This window comes from Pyrgilauda ruficollis, unplaced genomic scaffold (assembly GCF_017590135.1).
Source record: "Pyrgilauda ruficollis isolate IOZ18807 unplaced genomic scaffold, ASM1759013v1 scaffold432, whole genome shotgun sequence".
NCBI lineage: Eukaryota > Metazoa > Chordata > Aves > Passeriformes > Passeridae > Pyrgilauda > Pyrgilauda ruficollis.
The window spans coordinates 6,129-26,783 of NW_024525846.1; the positions used below are offsets into that span (position 1 = coordinate 6,129).

General features: G+C 50.5%; 3 protein-coding genes and 2 pseudogenes across 3 annotated transcripts; 3 read left to right on the forward strand and 2 right to left on the reverse strand.

Moving 5' to 3' along the window:
* The first annotated feature begins 29 nt into the window (after positions 1 to 29).
* Positions 30 to 335, forward strand: LOC121359327 (feather keratin 1-like). Its single transcript, XM_041478214.1, has one exon. The coding sequence runs from the start codon at positions 30 to 32 to the stop codon at positions 333 to 335; it is 306 nt and encodes a 101-aa protein (XP_041334148.1).
* A 3,044-nt stretch (positions 336 to 3,379) lies between these two features.
* On the reverse strand, positions 3,380 to 4,130 carry LOC121359329 (annotated as a pseudogene).
* A 3,496-nt stretch (positions 4,131 to 7,626) lies between these two features.
* Positions 7,627 to 7,932, forward strand: LOC121359331 (feather keratin 1-like). The gene has a single exon (XM_041478217.1). The coding sequence runs from the start codon at positions 7,627 to 7,629 to the stop codon at positions 7,930 to 7,932; it is 306 nt and encodes a 101-aa protein (XP_041334151.1).
* A 3,622-nt stretch (positions 7,933 to 11,554) lies between these two features.
* LOC121359328 lies at positions 11,555 to 12,353 on the reverse strand (annotated as a pseudogene).
* A 2,609-nt stretch (positions 12,354 to 14,962) lies between these two features.
* Positions 14,963 to 15,746, forward strand: LOC121359330 (feather beta keratin-like). Its single transcript, XM_041478216.1, has 2 exons — positions 14,963 to 15,035; positions 15,436 to 15,746. The coding sequence occupies exon 2, from the start codon at positions 15,438 to 15,440 to the stop codon at positions 15,744 to 15,746; it is 309 nt and encodes a 102-aa protein (XP_041334150.1). The 5' UTR covers positions 14,963 to 15,035; positions 15,436 to 15,437.
* The last annotated feature ends 4,909 nt before the right edge of the window (positions 15,747 to 20,655 follow it).

The following is a 20,655-nucleotide window of genomic DNA, read 5'->3' on the forward strand; positions in this document are numbered from 1 at the left end:
TCTCTCAGGTGCATCTGCAGCCCCCAGCCATGTCCTGCTACAGCCCGTGCCGGCCCTGCCAGCCCTGCGGCCCCACCCCGCTGGCCAACAGCTGCAATGAGCCCTGTGTCAGGCAGTGCCAGGACTCCCATGTCTTCATCCAGCCCTCGCCCGTGGTGGTGACCCTGCCCGGGCCCATCCTCAGCTCCTTCCCACAGAACACCGCCGTGGGATCCTCCACCTCTGCTGCTGTTGGCAGCATCCTCAGCTCTCAGGGAGTGCCCATCAGCTCTGGGGGCTTTGGCCTCTCTGGCCTGGGCAGTGGCCTCTGTGGCACCAGGGGCCTCCCCTGCTGAAGCTGCTGGCGCTGGCCCTGGCGAAGGAACCCAGGGACTCCCAGGATGGAACCGCCCTGGGCACGCAGCATCGGCTCCTTCCTTCCTGAGGGGCTGAGCAAGCCCAGCAGCCCTTGCACAGGGACAGGGCCAGCCTGGCCTCTTGGGAAGCACAGCCCATCCCTGCCTCTGTCCCCTGACAGACACTCTGCCAAGGCAGAGCTGTTGTCCCAGGGGTGTTTCTGGGAGGGTGTTGTTGGGGCTGGTTTTGCACTGGCTGTCAGCACAGGCTGGCATTGGGTGTGCTCAGTGTGCACTGAGTGACCCTCTGGGTTCTGTGTTTCTCTGCCTCTTTTTATGAGGATAGAATTTCCCTACATTTTCCAGAGGTATACATCTACTTTGTTTGCACTTCTTTTCCTTTTTCTTTCTCAGCTCAACATTGTGACACAAGTACTCAGGAGAGATTTTGTTACTATCCAGTCAGAGGTACTGGATTCCAATCAGACTCCAGCAGATCTCATCCTAACACAGGATGTTCTCAGAGGGAGGTGCAGAGTGCATTGGGCTGTCTTCTCACAGACGTCTTATCATGGGATCACAGAATGGGTCTGGGTGGAAGAGACCACTAAGGTTTATCTAGTCCAACCCTGTTGCCATGGATATGGATATCCTTCACTGCATCATAAAAGGTTGGAGCAAACCTGGGCTTGAACCCTTACCAAGATGGAACACCCCATCATTATCTAGGCAACATTTCCCAGTCTGTTATCACACTCATCACACTCATCACAGTTAAATTTTTCTTTATGTCCCTTCTGTATTTATCCTATTTCAGTTTAAAACTCTTGCTCTTTGTCCAATTATTGCAGTCCTTGAGAAAACATGTCTCTCCACCTTCTTCATTCACCCTCTTACATATCAAAAGGTCTCCCCAGAGCCTGCTCTTCTCCTGCCTGAAAATCCTTGAGTCCCTCAGCCTTTCTTTATGGTAGGGGCAATGCATCTGTGTGATCATTTCTGCAGCCCTTGTCTGGAGCTGCTCTAGCAGGTCCATGCCTGCTTTGAATTGAGGACTCCTGACTGGATTCAGGGTTCCAGGTGAGGTTTAAGAAGAGCAGATAAGAAGTGGAGACTCCCCTCCTTTTACCTGCTGGCTGTGTTTCTGTTTGTGCAGCCTGATGGAATTTCTGAGCTGCAAACCCACATTGCTGACTCATGTCCAGTTTTCAATCTCCAGTGTCCCCATGCCTGCTTTCAGTCCTTTCTTCTTCCAGGCTGTTCTGATATTGTGGATTTCCAGAATGCAGCTTTCTTGGGAGAGTTTCTGGGGAGAGGGAGGCAGGGAGAGGCATCAGGTATGGGTTGAGGGTCTCAAAGGGCTGTGCAGAAGCAGCTGAGGGAGGGGAATGGCTGAACTGCTGCAGGATGCAGGTGGGCATGATGACACATATCCTCAGAGGGTCCAGATTTGAAGTACTCACTGTTGAGACAGTCACCACACACAGAAGAACACCATGCACTTCAGAAGGCTTCTCACTGTTTATTTTAACAGCATTCTGTCTTTTATACCTTCTCACAAAGTTTATACCTATTCATTGGCTACAATAAATCAACATAATGTTCATTGGTCCAGAGCAGTCTCCACCACTGTTTTCCACCAACATGCAACTACAAGGCCCCCTATTTATCTTTTCTTCTCCTTGGTTTCCATGTCAACAACCTTGGTAGAACTCCTTTCAGGGGCAAAGACAACTCTTACCAGCTTCTCTTCTTCAACTAACTCTTTCTGGCTAACAGCCCAGCTGTCAGCCCCTTCCATATGAAGTTGGCTTTGTAGCAGCCAACCCTGTCACATCGTTCAGTGTGGAAGATCAGACAGTTACATAAGCTGGGCTGGGTAGTGCCACCGACCTTTTGGCCCTGGTAAAGTGAAAGCTGAGCGGGAGAGAAACTCAAGGCAAGAACAGAAGTGAAGACATCATGTCTGGTCCCTCTGACTCTCTGACACTGACCGCTCTGACAAGGGAAGATGTAACAAGGAATTTGCTGGTGAAAGAGGTAACAAGGACATTACTAGTGTAAGAATGATAATCAAGAAGATTGTGTTTCTAAAAGGACTGGGATAAAGGGGTCTGAGTGGAAAATTTTGTACAAATGTAGTGACCTATAAATACTGGTGAACTTGTGTAATAAACTGGCTATGCTCTGCTGGCATTAGAAGAATCCGTGTCTGTCAATCCCCACACTTCAGTCTCTGAAAAGGATGAGGTGCTTTTGTGGTTAATACCATCAAAACAGGTGGAACTGCCAGGAGTGTTCCTGGACACCAAGGATTGTCATCAACATCCTGGGCTCTCAGAGCACAACTATCAACAGGATATCAATGGGAGCAAAGATCCCACTCTGCTCAGCACTCCCCAGATGGCATCAAGCATGCTATGCTGCCTACTGGACTGTAACACAAAAAGATCTCCAGAAAGGGAAGTGAAATACATGAAGATTGACCAGGGTGGTGAATGAGGTGGGACATTTACTTGTGGATGAGAGGCTGTGGATGCAGGCTTTCTGACAACAGAGAAGAGAAATATTGAAAGCTTTGTTTGGGAGAACTAAAAGTATTTTTGGAATATCTGTGGTCATTGAACTGTGTGGGGTAATTCTTGCAGGTAGAGAAAGGCAGGGTAAATTAGAAAGGTGACAAAATATGAATAATCAATGCTGTGTTAACATAATGAATGTGATGTTGACAACCATGGCAACACCACTTTCAACAACGCCCGCCCAGAACCACACAGCAGCACGTCTCTTGCTGGACATGTTGGGTGAGTATGTACAGGGGAAAGGATGACACAGAGGCATGGGCTGGGATGCAGCAGAGCTTTAATGAGTCAAAAGGTGAGAAAGAAGTCACTCTGAGTGGTAGATAGAGCACTGATGCTCTATCCCTGGGCTACTACCATCCTGGGAGTCCCTGGGTTCCTTCCCCAGGACATTGATCTATCCCTGGGCTACTACCATCCTGGGAGTCCCTGGGTTCCTTCCCCAGGACATCTCCAGGAGCTTCAGCAGGGGAGGCCCCTGGTGCCACAGAGGCCACTGCCCAGGCCAGAGAGGCCAAAGCCCCCAGAGCTGATGGGCACTCCCTGAGAGCTGAGGATGCTGCCAACAGCAGCAGAGGTGGAGGATCCCACGGCGGTGTTCTGTGGGAAGGAGCTGAGGATGGGCCCGGGCAGGGTCACCACCACGGGCGAGGGCTGGATGAAGACATGGGAGTCCTGGCACTGCCTGACACAGGGCTCATTGCAGCTGTTGGCCAGCGGGGTGGGGCCGCAGGGCTGGCAGGGCCGGCACGGGCTGTAGCAGGACATGGCTGGGGGCTGCAGATGCACCTGTGAAACAGGGAGAAGAGAAGCAGAGCACAGGGCTGAGTGAGGGAACTCTGTTAATCCATCATCTGGAGAAAAGCCAGAAGTAAAAAATTGCACAATGTTGTTAAGAAAGGCCCACCAGCCTCACTTCCTACTCAGCCGTAAGAAATCCCCCTAAGAGTGACCAAGCCCTAGGCTCCTCCACAGCTCAGGAGACATTTCAGACAAACCCCAAGGTCCTTCCATGAACAATTTCTGCCCTTTCCATCTCCCATAACAAGCAGTTCTCCATAACCTACATGGGACCACAGGGTGGATAGGGTCAGAAAACTCAAAGGAAGAATAAAAGAAAGGATTTCAGACTCACCTTGATCCCAAGGAGATGGAGGTGAGAGGAGTGAATGAGAGAGCAAGGAGAAGATCCCCTTTTATACTGCTCCGGCATTGCCCCAGGCCCACAGGCACTGCACAAGGACAGTAATTTTCCAACACATTCACCTCCAAAGAAAAATATCCACCCTAACGCCACATGTTGTGGTTTGATTTCCACCAAGGCTGCCATTTCATTTCCTCATTTCTGGCATGCTTGGTCTGTGCTGCAGCTCCTTTCACGTGTGCCACTCGAGGCCTGAGCACAGCCGGGATCAGAGCGTGTCCGTGCAGGCACAGGATGTGCCCCCATGCCCGAGGGTCCCGTGCAGGCAGGGGATGTTGGCTCGGGCAGTGCCTTGCCACTGTTGGCAGCTGCAGGGACAGCCCCAGCTCTGCCCTGCCCCAAAGAGCAGCAGAGCACCCAAAGGCTCCTCTCCTCGCAGCACGTCCTGCCTGCTGCTCTCTCCTCCCTCTCACCTCACTCCAGCACCCACTGGACGCTGCTTCCCCAGGGAAATGCTTTCCCCTCCCTTCCTCTTGATGCAGATTGTTTGCCAGGCTGAGTGTTCCAGGGTTGGGGCTGGAAAGCCAAAGCCCACCTGGAGCTGAATCAGGAAAGCTTGTGGTGGGAAAGAAGAAGATCATCCACACAGGGCAACAGCAAAAGGGAGGCTTGAGCCAAGGCTGACTGGGGCAGCTTCACTGGGGACAGGGGATACAGGAAAGGAGAAGGTTCTTCAAGGCTTCATTTTAGTGTCACAGGGTTAACCTCCTGATATTTCTCAGAAATAGGGGTAGGGAAAACCTCCCCACAGCAGACGAGGAGGATCAGCTGTGGGAACATTTAAACACCAATGTGTGTGACCGGGTGATGGGCACATGAGTGTTGGTGTCAAAGAAAGCACCTCTGAGCCCCCTTTGGGAGGTGCCAGCAGTCAGGGAATGCAGCTGATGACTGGGAGAAGGAAAATTGGCATCCTGACTTCTAGAAGAGCATGACTGAAATCTGGCTTGGCTGCAGGTCTCCAAGGGTTCTGATGAATGTGATGAAGTGCAGCTGGCAGGTGCACCACAGGGCACTGGGGCCAGCACTGTTTAACCCCTTTGGGCAAAGTTCTGCAAGGCTGGAGGGAGAAACTCCTGCGCCCCACAGTCTGGGGCTGTGAGGCAGCCAAAGAGCTTTGCAGTACAGAAAGGGGGTCCTGCAGGGCCTGGGCCTTTGTGGAACTGGCACCTGACAACATCCAAGGCTGCATTAGGAAGGGGTTTGTTTGTGGAATGTGACCCCTCTCCTCTGCTCCGCAGTGCTGAGAAATCAGTGCCACAAAAGCAGTTGCCCAGTATAAGGGAGGCACAGACACACTGGTGCAGGTCCAGCAAAGGGCCTCAGAGCCCATGTGGTGACTGGAGCCCCTGGAACAGGAGGAGCTGCTTGATTGTACACCCTGGAGGAGAGGGGGCATCTGGCACACTGCTCAGCAATGGCTAAAAGAGCTGTGGGAGGAGTCCAGAACACAGAGCCAGGCTCTCCTGAGTCTTCTACAGAGAAGGGACAAGAGGAAATAGGCACACTGGAAATGGGAAATTCTGGGGAAGCATAAGAAAATATGTTGTTAGTGTGAGAGTGATAAAGAACTCGCCTGTGGTTGACACGGGCAGGTTGAGGATTGTTTGTGCTTGTAGAAATTCAGGACTTGGCTCTGAGCATCCTCGAAGAGGTGATCATGCTGTGCAGAGGGGTGGTTGGACTAGGTGATCTCCAGAGGTTCCTTCCAGTCTCATGGAGTCTGTCATGGGGCAAAAACAGTGATGCACAGCTGCCTCTGAGAAGGAAGAACTGGATGTGAATGCTGGAATCAAGGGCAGTCTTGGCTGTCACACCACAGAGAGTGGAGAGGAAGAGCTGGTGTCAGGAAGGAAATGGGTAGCAGTGTACAGCCCCCAGACATCAAAAATCTTACACTCAGTGAGGCATCTGGCAGGATGGAGGCACCTGTGAAGAGTAAAGAAGTTAAAAAAGCTGGCAGCATCTTAGGCATCCTGTGGTCAAAGATTAAGAAAGGTCCAGGAAAAACACAAGAAGCCAAGAGGAGCTCTGAGCATAGGGGATGTGCTGAAGAGGGCCCTGGGTACAAAACCAGGCCACATCAAGGAGTGCTGCACTTCCCTGCCCTGCAGACATGCAGGCAGCTGGGACGCATCCCAGAGGGCAAGGGAATGCCTTCAGTAGGCAAATTTCCAGGGAGGGACTCTCTCTACCTGTGGCGAGTCATGCTCTAATTTTGGGTTGGCTGTGTGTCAGCCTTTTGGTGAAAGGCCAAACCAGGAGTGTGTGATGTCTTCAGGTTTTGTTCCAGGCCAGGATGAGTTCCCCTCCAGCGAGGGCAGCTCCTGCTATGCAAAGAGAAAACATCTCCAATACTGGGCTGTAGCCAAACCCAGAGCTCTAAACAGCCACACTACACACCTTGCCCTCAGCAGGACCTTACTGTGCCAAGGAAGGTGGAAATCAGTGTTACCATTTTCCCCTGGTCCCATGATCCCTTCCTTCCAAAGACACCTCCAGCACATCTTCTGCCTGTGCTGATGTATCCCTGGCTGGGAAATCCTTCAGTCTTTCATCTCAATACTTGAAAGGATCCTTGGATGCCTAATGATCATGTCAGGAATGAGGAAAACAAATGGCAGTGTTGATGGAAATAAAAGCACAGCCTGTGGCATTAGGGAGGATATTTTGCTTTGGAGGTGAGTCTGTAGAAAATTACTACCCTTGTGCAGTGACTGGGCCTGGGGCGATGCAGGGGCAATATAAGAGAGAGCTCGTCCTCACCCTCTCATCCACTCCTCTTGCCTCAGTCTGCTTGGGATCAAGGTGAGTTGGGTCACTTTTCTCCTCTCCTTCCTCTTCCTCCTCCTGTTTTCCAGTGCATACCTGTCACTTGGTCCTATGCTGAATCATGGGACTGCTCTGTGAGAGGTGGAATGTGGGAGAGGGTCATATGGAGGGAGGCTGGGGCTTTCCTGAAGAGTGATAGTCTGGGCAGGAATATTCTGAGATTGGTTGCTCTTGGCAGGGAAGCTGTGGGCTAAACATTATCACTATCTACAACTTCCTGAAGGGTAGTTGTAGTCAGGTGGGGTTGGTCTCTTTCTCCAAGCAGAAAATGACAGAACAAGAGGTCACAGTCTCAATCTGCATCAAGGGAAATATAGGTTAGATATTAGGAAAAAGTTTTTCATGCAAAGTGTGATAAAGTTCTGTAATGGTCTGTCCAGGGAGGTGGTGGAGTCACCATCCCTGGATGTGTTTAAAAAAAGACTGGATGTGGCACTTGGTGCCGTGGTTTAGTTGAGACGTTGGGGCTGGGCTGGACTCAATGATCTTGAAGTTTTCTTCCAATTCTGTGATTCTGTGAAATGTGAGGAAAAACCTGTGGGCATCCTTGCGTCTCCATCTCTTGTCACCGTCTTGGCTGGAGTCATGGTGTTGTGACAGGCTGCACTTCAAACACCTATTACAGGCTGCTCCTCTCTACTCTCTCTGCCAGGTGCATCTGCAGCCCCCAGCCATGTCCTGCTACAGCCCGTGCCGGCCCTGCCAGCCCTGCGGCCCCACCCCGCTGGCCAACAGCTGCAATGAGCCCTGTGTCAGGCAGTGCCAGGACTCCCATGTCTTCATCCAGCCCTCGCCCGTGGTGGTGACCCTGCCCGGGCCCATCCTCAGCTCCTTCCCACAGAACACCGCCGTGGGATCCTCCACCTCTGCTGCTGTTGGCAGCATCCTCAGCTCTCAGGGAGTGCCCATCAGCTCTGGGGGCTTTGGCCTCTCTGGCCTGGGCAGTGGCCTCTGTGGCACCAGGGGCCTCCCCTGCTGAAGCTGCTGGCGCTGGCCCTGGCGAAGGAACCCAGGGACTCCCAGGATGGAACCGCCCTGGGCACGCAGCATCGGCTCCTTCCTTCCTGAGGGGCTGAGCAAGCCCAGCAGCCCTTGCACAGGGACAGGGCCAGCCTGGCCTCTTGGGAAGCACAGCCCATCCCTGCCTCTGTCCCCTGACACTCTCTCCTTTCCCTCCTGTGTCCTTGCTCCCTTGTACTCCCCGGGGCTGTGAGCCCCACACAGCCATCCTGGGGAGCACCTGCTGGCCCTGCTCCCTCTCTGGATCAGGAAGAGGGACACTTTCTGGGGCACAGATTCCCTTCTGTCCCTCATGCTTTCTGCACAGAGACCTCCAGACAGACCAACCTTATTTCTGTGTTTTGTCTCATTAAACTTCTGCTGCATCCCAGCCCATATGTCTGTGTCATTCTTTCCTCTGCAGGTTGTTTCTCAACATGCCCTGAGGAAAATATGTTTTTAAGAGCTGTTTTTGTGAGGGTTTGCTTGGGATGAATATGCAGTGATGGATAATAGCATTTTATGTGTTCTACTCAAGGTGGAGTTCAATTTCACCAAATTAACCCTTCTACAGGTTCTTTGCAGTTGGAGCTAGAATGGTGCTGATAACACAGAAATATTTTGGGTTTTTCTGGGCAGTGCTTGACCATCATCAACCCTGTCTCTCCACTCTCCTCTCCAAAAGGTCTTGAAGGTGAATGTGGTCAAGAGGATGGGAGAGGACATAGCCAGGCTGACTGACCCACGCTGACCAAAAGGATATTCGATACCCTGGGGCATCATGGTCAGCAAAAAATGCTGAGAGGAAGGAGGAGGAGGAGGCTGGCAGGGGAGCTTTTATTAATAGATTCTTTGTCCCACCAAATTTTCTTGAAGAAACTGACTGCTCATGACTTGAATGTGGGTTGTATTCACTGGATAAAAATTTGGCTTTATGGTCATGCTCAGAGAGTGGTGCTGAATAGAGTTAAGTCCAGTTGATGGCCAGTGACTAGTGGTGTTGCCCTAGTATTTGGGCTCAGTATTTGGGCTCAGTATTTGGTCCACTTCTGATCAGTATCTTCATGGATGACCAGGGCCAGGGGATCAAGTGTATCCTCAGTAAGTTTGCAGATGACTCCAAGGTGGGTGTGATTGTTGATTTTGTAGAGGGTAGAAAGGTTTTATAGAGGGATCTGGACAGGCTGCATCAATGGGCTGATATTGCTGCAGTTTCCAGCTGGGCTAAGCCCGGTGGGGTGCCGTGGCCAGGATAACTCAGTGGAGGCTCAGTACAGCGTCCGAACTCCCAAGCAGTCCCCAGCTGCAGGCAGCCAAGCAAGCTTAAGTGATTTCAGCTCTTAGTGATTATCAGCTCCCTATGATTTCAGCTCTTTAGCTTGCTAAGTACCGCAGCAGCAGATGCAGGGAGAGAGAGGAGAAGCGCTGTATAAGGTTACGCAGGGTTCTTTATTAGGGTCTTCCACGAAGGTTCTCAGTGACAGGTCTTCCATCAAACCAGGCAGAATTAGGGGTTTTTATACCCTACAGGGGTTTTGGAAATTGTCCAATAGTAAGGGTCAGGGGAAAGTGACCTATAGGCTTACAGAGAGATAAGCAGGGTCCGAAAGCCAGAAGAGAGGGAGTATTTGGTCCTTCTGATCAGTATCTTCATGGATGACCAGGGCCAGGGGATCAAGTGTATCCTCAGTAAGTTTGCAGATGACTCCAAGGTGGGTGTGATTGTTGATTTTGTAGAGGGTAGAAAGGTTTTATAGAGGGATCTGGACAGGCTGCATCAATGGGCTGATATTGCTGCAGTTTCCAGCTGGGCTAAGCCCGGTGGGGTGCCGTGGCCAGGATAACTCAGTGGAGGCTCAGTACAGCGTCCGAACTCCCAAGCAGTCCCCAGCTGCAGGCAGCCAAGCAAGCTTAAGTGATTTCAGCTCTTAGTGATTATCAGCTCCCTATGATTTCAGCTCTTTAGCTTGCTAAGTACCGCAGCAGCAGATGCAGGGAGAGAAAGGAGAAGCGCTGTATAAGGTTACGCAGGGTTCTTTATTAGGGTCTTCCACGAAGGTTCTCAGTGACAGGTCTTCCATCAAACCAGGCAGAATTAGGGGATTTTATACCCTACAGGGGTTTTGGAAATTGTCCAATAGTAAGGGTCAGGGGAAAGTGACCTATAGGCTTACAGAGAGATAAGCAGGGTCCGAAAGCCAGAAGAGAGGGGCTTCTAAGGCCCGAGTCATCATGACTTGGCATTTCCTAGCTCAGGCTTCTGACCTCCAAGGAGGCCTTGCAGACCCTGGGCCTGCTACAGACCTAGGCCAATTGTATGAGGTTAACAGGAGCAAATGCTGGGTCCAGCCCTTGGGTCACAACAGTACCCTGCATCACTGCAGTTTTGGGGCTGGAAAGCTGCCTGGGGGAAAGGACATGGGTGTGCTGGTTAACAGCAGTGGAACATGAGCCCAGACTCCATCATAACTGCTGGGAGAGTCCACAGGCTGAACTTGGGATGCTTATTGGATAAGAACCACACTCTGTGCACATTGAATACTTTTATCAGGGATTAAAACTTGGTTTTGTATTTCTTTGAATACATTTTTGCAGTCAGATACTATCATGGGCAATCCTTGAAAAGTAACCTATCACAATTTTATGTGATTCAGAGTATTATTCCATAAACTGTCAGTGTCAGTCCTTCACTGGTGTTTGCAGTCTCTGCTAGCAGGGAACATACTCAAATACAGTGGAAGGTCTACTAAGGGGTAAAAAGTGGGAAGACCTGCTGGGGGGTCTCCCTGAGGCTGATGGTGTTTCCCTGACTGTCAGTAGAGCTGCCCTCTGATCCAGCAGGATGGCTCAGTGCAGTGTCCCCTAATTGGACATTGACCGAGTGGTTTGGCACAAGGGTCTCAGCTTTTCTGGGGCACTGACAGGCAAATTAAACACTAAGGGTCTAGGAAATCTCCCTTTTTCACATGACAGCATCTCTGATGGAGCTCTAGTCATTGAACTGTGTTGAACCATTCCATCCAGTCCTAGATAGGTAGAGAAGTTTGAAAAACAGAGGATCACCCTCTAAGGATAGTCAAAGCTATCCTGTGATAATGGTCCCCATACATGCATACCCAATTACACCCCATGTCTATTTGTGAGGGCAAATACAGGGGAAATGATGACAAAAAGGCAATGGCTCAAATGCAGTAGAACTTTAATGAGTCAAAAGATGAAAACTAGGTAAATCTGAGTTGAAGGAGCACCAGAGGCAGATAGGAGTCTGCACCAAATAACCGTGGTGGAGATCTCAGAAGATGTCCATCTGCCTGCCCTACAGAGGGAGCAGGGCCAGCAGGTGCTCCCCGGGCTGGATGTGTGGGGCTCACAGCCCCGGGGAGCACAAGGGAACAAGGACACAGGAGGGAAAGGAGAGAGTGTCAGGGGACAGAGGCAGGGATGGGCTGTGCTTCCCAAGAGGCCAGGCTGGCCCTGTCCCTGTGCAAGGGCTGCTGGGCTTGCTCAGCTCCTCAGGAAGCAACAAGCTGATCCTCCATCCCCAATGAAGAACCATCTTGCTGAGTCCTTCAGTTCACACCCTGAAATCATTGCCACCAGCTTTAGCAGGGGAAGCACCTCCTGCCACAGAGGCCACTGCCCAGGCCAGAGAGGCCAAAGCCCCCAGAGTTGATGGGCACTCCCTGAGAGCTGAGGATGCTGCCAACAGCAGCAGAGGTGGAGGATCCCACGGCGGTGTTCTGTGGGAAGGAGCTGAGGATGGGCCCGGGCAGGGTCACCACCACGGCTGACGGCTGGATGGCCACGTGGGAGTCCTGGCACTGCCTGACACAGGGCTCATTGCAGCTGTTGGCCAGCGGGGTGGGGCCGCAGGGCTGGCAGGGCCGGCACGGGCTGTAGCAGGACATGGCTGGGGGCTGCAGATGCACCTGGCAGAGAGGGAAGAGGGAAGCAGAACAGAAACTGTGGATGAAGAGCAGTCTTTTCCCCCACTAAGAGTGAGATAAGTCACAAGTTGGAGAAAAGAGCTGGGAACTTTGCAGTGGGATCCACAGCTATCACATTCCTTTCTGCCCAAAAGAACCCCCTGGACAGCAACCAAGCCCAAAGATGTTCCTTCCTAGCCCATTGCCATGAAACACTTAACCAAGTTTCAACCTCTGGTGATGACAGAACTTCCTCCCCTTCCCTCTCCCGTCATAGCAGTTCCAAGACCCCACGTAGGACTGGGGCAGGTATGAGCTGAGGTGCATTGGAGGAATATGAAGAGAAAGAGAAGAAAAGAGAAGAAACTTCAACTCACCTTGTACTGAAGGAGATGGAGCTGAAGGAGCGGATGAGAGGGTGAGGAGAAGGACCTGCTTTTATACTGCTCTTGCACTGCCCCAGGCCCACAGACATTGCATGACAGCAGTAATTTTCCTACAGACTCACTTCAAAAACAAAATGTTCTACCTAGTGACACAGGTTGTGTTTTGGTTTCCGTCAACCTCTGCTGCCATTCCATTTTGTCATTTTCAACATTCCTGCTCTACTTTCATGTGCTGAGATGAGGCACCCAAGGATATCCTAGGTGATGCTGTGTCAGTGAAGGCAGAACATGTGCTTGAAGTGTGGTGGGGTTCCATGAACGCAGGGGATGTTGGCTTGGAGTGAATTGCAATTGTATACAGCTCCCGTTGTAGCAAGAATTTTCAGCTGTCTTCCTATTATTGAGCTTTTCTCTGGGGAGAATGCTTGCCAGTTTGTCTGAGCATGCAGGACTAGGGACAACAAAAGCCTGGCTGGGTTTGAACCAGGCAAAATACATGATGGGCACAAGAAATTCTTCCAGGTAGATGAGAAGTCCAAAGGCTGACTGTAGCAGCTTCACTGAGGACAAGGAAAGGTGGAGGTACTTAGGCGATTCTTGGTTTTTACTAGAAGGAATTGCTGTCAAGAGATTGGGCTCCTTGGAAAGTCAGCAGGAAAGGTTTATGTGCACAAGGTCCTACTGGGCGAAGAAAAATCTCCTCCCCACTACAGGCTGGAGATCATTGGCTGCCAAAGAGCTTTGCAGCAGAGGACAGGGGTTCTGGAGGGCATCATGAGAGAGCCCTGGGCCCTTGTGGAAATGGCATCTGACAATATCCTGGGCTGCTCAGGAAGGGGGTGTCTTTCAGATGATGGAAGGTGATCTCAGAAGTGTGGAGATAGAGGAGACAATGCCTCTCTCAATCTTCACCTACAAGATCTCCCAGGTTGCTGCATCCCCTAAGAGTTCTGAGAAGGTGGGGGAGCCTTCCCAGCAGTGAATAGGTGTCAAAAAAAAGACTGCCTGACAAGAGTCAACCAGTGAAAACCTGCTAATGCATTCTGGGTCATGGCTTCTATGAAGTGAGTTATTGACTATCTGGAGAACTGGGCCACAGGGGCCCTCTAGCATTCAAGAAGAACAAACAGCAAGATCTGCACTTGGAAATTAAAAACCTCTTCCAGTAGTATGGGCTGGAGGCTGAACTATGCTACAGTCTTAGAGCCTCTCTTTTCTCTTGTGAGAGATGCCTTGGGGAGAGGCTTGGAGGGTGGAGTGGCTGCACAAGTCTCATTCTCCTGGCCAAAGAGACCATGCTGTATTGAGGAGCTCTCCTGAATGCTCTGTGGAGGGATAGAAGGGGTTGCAGAAAACATCCCCACACTGTTAGGGACTCATCAATGGTCCCGTGCATTGAGTATTCTCTTGGCATCTATGCTTCAGCATACCTTGTTTACCATGCCCAAAAAGAGCATTGAGCTTGCTTGGAGAGTAACCCAACACCCCTGGGGAAGCAGGAACTTGTCCAACTCCCTAGTAAATGAGAGATGTCAGTGACAATCCCTGCAGTGCCACGCACCTCAGAACACTGAGGGAGGGGATGTGCTTGTAAGGGCTCTGGGTGTAAAACCAGCTGTCAAACCACATAAAGGAGTGATGCACTTCTCTGCCCTGCAGACATGGAGGCAGCTGGGGAGTGCCCCAGGAGGGCAAGGGAATGCCTTCAGTAGGCAAATTTCTAGGGGGAGGCTCTCCCTACCAGTGGCAAGTCACGCTCTAATTTTGGGTTGGCTCTGTGTCAGCCTTTTGGTGTGAGGCCAAGCCAAGAGGGTGTAGTGTCTGTAGACCCATGTCCCTTGCAGGGTCACAACTGCCCTCCAGCAAGGGCAGATTCATCCATAACCCAGGAAAGGTGGTGCAAGCACTGGGCTGTACCCTGGTACACAGCTTCAGGCAGCCACAACAGCCACTGCTGACAGCGTGACCTTCTTTCCAACTCTCCCACAGCTTCAGGGGCTCATAGGACAGTCAACATGTTTTGCAAAACTCTTTCCTGCTGGTCAGGGTTTAAGGCATGCAGCCAAAGCTCGTGGCACTGTGAGGAGAATGGGACAAACAAGGTGCTGTGCCAAGCCCCAACACAACCCTCATGTATTGAGGAGAGACTCCACCAGAACTGTAACCATGGTCCTTAGGAAGGATGACATTTTCTTTCTTCATGCTGACTGAAGGCAGTGATATGAGACCCCCAGAGACTGCCATGAGAGGGGATGACTCTTCCAAGTAAATGTGTAAAGGATTGAGGGAGAAGGATAAGTCACGTCATTAGGCACAGGAGCCTTTGTGTACCCAGGACAGACTCCTGCATTGGCAGGGGGAGAGTCAAATCTTTCTGTAATGAGGTTTGAAAGAAACATCACCAGAGTTCCCAGTTCCATGTCCTACATCTGCACAGACCCCTCCTGCACTTGAGGGTACATCTTCTCGTGATAGGGACTTGATTCATCTTGGGAAATCATTGGATCTGTCATCCTGGAACTTGAAAGGAGCCTGCATAGCATAATGGGCACGTCAGAAATGAGGAAATGCACTGGCAATGGTGATGGAAAACAAAACACAACCTGGGGCATTAGGTGGGATATTTTGCTTTGGAGATGAGTCTGTTGGAAAATTACTGTCCTCACACAGTGACTGTGGGCCTGGGGCGGCACAGGAGCAGTATAAAAGCTGTTCCATCTCCTCACTGTCTCATCCACTCCTCTCCTGCACACAGTCTCCTTGGGAACAAGGTAAGTCTGAAGCTCTTTATTCTTCTTTTATTCATTCTCATCATTATGCTTCTGGGGGATTTTTCAGCACAAAGCTGTCTCTTTGTTCTATACCTGATTCTGGGGCTGCTTTCTATGGGAGATGGAAAGGTGCAAAAGAGGTGTCATGGAGAGAGGCTGGAGCTCATTTAGGTGCCTACTGTGGTGTGGGCTAGGAAGGGATCTCCCAGAGCACAGTAGAGTTTTGCAGGTCTCTTTTGGGCTTTGGAGAATGAGAAGCCTGTGGGCTTCCCTACGATCCTTCCAGCTCTTTTTGTGAGCTCTCATGTCTTCTCTCCCTTGTGGTGGTGTTACAGGCTTCTACTCACTTATGCTTTTCTACCCCTCTGTCCTCTCTGCCAGGTGCATCTGCAGCCCCCAGCCATGTCCTGCTACAGCCCGTGCCGGCCCTGCCAGCCCTGCGGCCCCACCCCGCTGGCCAACAGCTGCAATGAGCCCTGTGTCAGGCAGTGCCAGGACTCCCACGTGGCCATCCAGCCCTCGCCCGTGGTGGTGACCCTGCCCGGGCCCATCCTCAGCTCCTTCCCACAGAACACCGCCGTGGGATCCTCCACCTCTGCTGCTGTTGGCAGCATCCTCAGCTCTCAGGGAGTGCCCATCAACTCTGGGGGCTTTAGCCTCTCTGGCCTGGGCAGTGGCCTCTGTGGCACCAGGAGATGTTTTCCCTGCTAAAGCTGCTGGCGATGATTTCAGGGTGTGAACCGAAGGACTCAGCAAGATGGTTCTTCATTGGGGATGGAGGATCAGCTTGTTGCTTCCTGAGGAGCTGAGCTACCCCAGCAGCCCTTGCAGAAGGACTCTTGGGAAGCACAGCCCATTGCTGTCTCTGCCCTCTTCCCCTCTGTTGTCTCCCTCCTGTGTCCTTGTTCCCTTGTGCTCCCCTGGGCTGTGAGCCCCACACAGCCAGCCAGGGGAGGACCTGCTGGCCCTGCTCCCTCTGTAGGGCAGGCAGATGGACTTCTAGAGAGTTCTCAGCCACAGCCATGGGGCACAATCTCTTATCTGTCCCTCGTGCTCACTGCACCATGACCATCGCTTGAAATGACCTAATTTCCCTCTCTTGACTAATTAAAGTTGTGCTGCATTTGAGCCATTGCCTCTGTGTCATTTTTTCCTGCAGATGCTCTCCCAAGACAACTGGGGAAAGAGAGGTTGCTCAATCTTCATTCTGGGAGGTGTTTGGGGATGGCTCTGAAGTGACCGGTAACACAGGCTTACATCAAGTTTGCTTAGTCAGACACTGGATTACTTTCTGCTTTCTAAATCTTGCAAAACTAGCAGGATAATGACATTCCAGATGCCAAAGGGATTTTATTGCTAATGGCATCCAGGGCCAGCTTTAATCTCTGTGGACGGAAAGTTCAAATGGAGCACCACTTTTTCTCTAGTGCACCAGGATAACTTGGTCCATATCTGCCAATCCATTCTGTGCCATGAAATTTCCACTTCTTTGTCATTAGAGGGTCCACTACCCACAAAAACTGCATACCAGAATCCCTTTACTTACGCTTAAATGCTCCACCTGGAAACAATCCTTCCTTTTTTTTGTTGTGGGATAAAAACCTCTGCAAACACCAAAAAAATTTTTGTAACCAAAGTGTTAGACTTAGTGGAGCCTTTGACAGTTTCTTTCAGCCCTTGGAACAGTGCAGTGAGACCAGGTCAGTGTAGGCTAGTCTACAAGGAAGTGTGGTCTTAGGACTTGAAGAGATAAAATTTCCACTGCAGAATCTTTTCACCCCTTTGTCCATCCTCTGAAGAGTGTCTGCTATCAGAACGAGGTTCATTGACTGGACATGTCTGGCTGTGGAGGTGAAACAGCAACTGCACCTGGATCTCAGCCTTCACAGAATCACCGAATACCCTGAGCTGGAAGGCACCCACAAGGATCACTGAGTCCAAATCCTGGCCCTGCACAGGCACCACAGCCATCCCCCCCTGTGCCTGAGAACACTGTCCAAATGTTCCTTGAGCTCTGGCAGCCTTGGGACTGCCTGGAGAACCTGTTCAATATCTAAGCACTCTCTAGGGAAAGACTCTTCTCCTGATATCCAAACTAAATCTGGTGCTGAGAAACAGATGACCCATGCACACCTTTCTCTCTGGCAGCTGGGGAGAGCATGGAGAGAGACAAGGACCACACAGAGGCACAGGCTGGGATGCAACAAAACTATAATTAAGAAGAAAAGCAGGTCCTCTGAGTGGGCACCGTAGTGCAGGGAGCACCAGGGGGATGTAAGAGACTCGGCCATGAGTCCCTTGGCCATGGTGCAGTTCACACCTTGGATGCGGCTTCGCTACCAGGGGAGGACATGAGAGCAGAGACAGGAAAGAAGAGGAGGGAAACAGGCAAGTTAGACAAAGGCCATGGTTTCAGAGAGCCCAGGCAAGGCTCTTCCCAAATGCCATGGATGCTCAGTGCCTCTAAATGACCATGTTCAGTCCATTTCCATCTTCTGGGTTCCGGGGGGTCCTTCTGTGGGGCAGTCACCAGCAGCTTTAGCAGACCCTGTTGTGGTGGCGCCTGGTGATGCAGGAGAGATCAAAGCCCCCAGAGCTGATGGGCACTCCATCATAGCTGAGGATGCTGCCAACAGCAGCAGAGCTGGAGGATCCCACCACGGTGTTCTGTGGGAAGGAGCTGAGGATGGGCCCAGGAAGGGTCACCACCACAGGGGAGGGCTCAATGATGATGGTGGAGCTCTGGCACTGCCTGACACAGGGCTCATTGCAGCTGTTGGCCAGCGGGGTGGGGCCGCAGGGCTGGCTGCAGGGGTTGCAAGGCTGGTAGCAGGGGTTGCAGGGCTGGTAGCAAGGTGATGATGTGCCACAACCTCCTCCTCCCAGCCTCCAAAATCTCTGATTGACAGTGACCATTGCCTTTACAGGTTGGTCATCAGCACTGCTTCTCTTGTCTCTCTTCCTTTTAATGCTGCTCTCAGAAGTCCTTGGTGCACTTGTTGGGCCTCATCCACTCCATGGACTCTCTGTGATAGTCAGTCCCCTACGAACACAAACAACCTCATCATGTCCTCTCCCACGATGCTCCTGCCTTGCCCACCCAAGAGGTTTCTCTGAGTCTCCTTTGCCACACAAGCCCACAGCTGCTCAAGTGGAGCAGGGCTCTTTGGTCAGTGTTGCTTTCACCACATGGAGGCCTCTTCTGCATGTCACATTCCCCCCCAGTTAGTGGGGCACAAGTATTAGGGAGGGGATACAGCAGGGACAGCAAAGGCAATGGCCACTGTCAATCAGAGAGTGTGGAGATCCTGACCATTGCTTTCAGAGGCACTGAGCATCCATGACTCCACCTGCACTGGAGGAAGGGTGTCTGGGCTCTCTGAAACCATGGCCTCTGAATAAAATTGCCTGTTTCTCCCACACTTCTTTCTCTCTTTTTCTGCTCTGTTGTTTTGTCCTCCTCTGGGCTGTGATCACTGGCTAAGCCCCATCCAAGCTGTGAACTGCACCGTGGCCAAGGGACAGAGTTTCATTTGTCCCTCTGCTGCTCTGTGCACTACGGTGCCCACTCAGAGGACTTCCTTTCCCTCTTCCAACTCATTAAAGTTTTGCTGCATCCAGCCTGTGCCTCTTTGTGGTCCTTCTGTCTCCCTACGTTGTCTCCAGCTGCCAGAGTGAAAGGTGTTGCTCTGGGGGATGTGGCAGGCACAGATGACAGCCGTGGGTCTTCCTCGAGTGATGGAAGGGTGAGACACTATAGCAGGATATTCTGCTCTGTAATGTGAGTGAGCAACTTGGAAAATGCCTTATTTGCCTGGCTATCAGTAGTGGACTGAGGGGTGGGGTGGGGGGCTCTCTATCTGGCTCACCACACCCCAGTCAACATCCTTACCTTGCTACAATGACAGACACATGACTGAGTGTCAATCCCTCTATACTATAGAAGTCCAGTCCAATTTTAGACAATAGGTTCTTCTAATATTTTCCTGCTTGGTTGTGTGCATGAACTCTCCTGCCCTGGAGTGGAAATGTCCCTTCAAGACTACTCCTTTATGTCAAGTAAAAGAGATCTGCCCATTAGCGTTGGTTTGCTGAGTTGCACCAATATCTATTTCAATAATTCTTTATTTTTGCTAGGTTTAATATAATTTCGTTAATATAATTACTTTAAATAGTGCAGTACCTTATCATATTCTACACAGTATTAATAGTTTTAGGTTTTATACTGTGTAGTAAATAATTCTGATTAATATATTCTGTCTAATAATTTGTCATAATATATATATATATATATATATATATCTAAAATTTTCCAGAATTAATCCTGTGGGACAAAGTTACTTAAACCACCCACCACAGTCTAGGGCTAAGACTGGATGCAGCCTAACCCAGGTTCCTCTTTGAGGAGGAATTTAGAAAGCCAGGGTGTCCTCTTTGCACCTCACAACTCAGCAGGACTTCTCTAAAAAACTGTCTGAATCTCCCTCTCCACCAGTGACAATTTGGTGTAGTTGGCAGGATGGCAAATTTTGCAAAAGAGAAAAAACAGAATATTTACTGAGGCACAGTACAGTCAAGAAAATGTGGGACATGGTAATAGAAAAGGAAAAACTCGCTGCTATTTTGGTGAGAGAAGTATGTTGTCAAGCAATGAAATAAGGCATTTAGTCTTGTTTTACTTAACTAAAGCTTTGCAAATTAGAAGTGGAATACCTTGGAGAGAAAGCTGAAAAGTAATTGAATGGTAAAAAGAGATTGGCTGAAAACTTGAAGAACCAGTTGTGTGACTTCTTCCAAAGAGAAAGAGAATTAAATTTGCAAACTCCTTGTCTCAGTGTGGAGCTGGAGAATAAGAAGGAGTTTTCCAGCCTTGCTAATGAAGTAGAGTGGGAGGCAGAATACATTCAATATGATCTCCCCATTCTTTGTTCATTGTCATAAAGGTTTGATGCAGTAAAGCCAAACTCCCCACCTCACCCTAAACTCTGCCAACTTGTAAAAATTGAATTAATTTATGAGGTAGAGCCCACTGTAACAACGAAAGATAAACCTTGCACTGTGATGCAGTTGGCTGAACTGCAAAAGCGATGTAGTAAGGATTCAAAAAAAACAAACTAGGCCAGCACCTCTATCAGAGCACACAGTCATGCCCAGCAGTGGGATGGCACACAGCACTCTTGTACAAGGCCATTTATGTAAGTTAGGTGCTATGTAGGATAGCAAATATAATCCTTGTCTTTAGGTCCCAAGCACTCTGCAAATAACAGCCCATGAACATTCTGTCGAGCCCAGAGCACAGGGCACATTCACACAAGTCCACATCCTGGTGGAAGAGAACACGGCTTCCATCTCATCTGTTGCAGAATAAAGGTAAGGGGAGTAAAGAGTATCCAGGTTTGAAAGATGTCTGCCAAGGAAGGTGGGAACTTCCCTTGGAGTGGAAAATGTGACCCCCTTCCTTCCAAATTATTATAACTTTGAAATTACGGGGCTTTCAGGCAAAGATACGGGAAAAAGAATAACAGTCCACTGAGTAATGGCTTCATCCTCTGGCAGTAGCAGAAGGAAAAAGGACTGCAGACTCACCTTGTTTTTAAGGAGAAAAAGGAGAGTGAAGTGG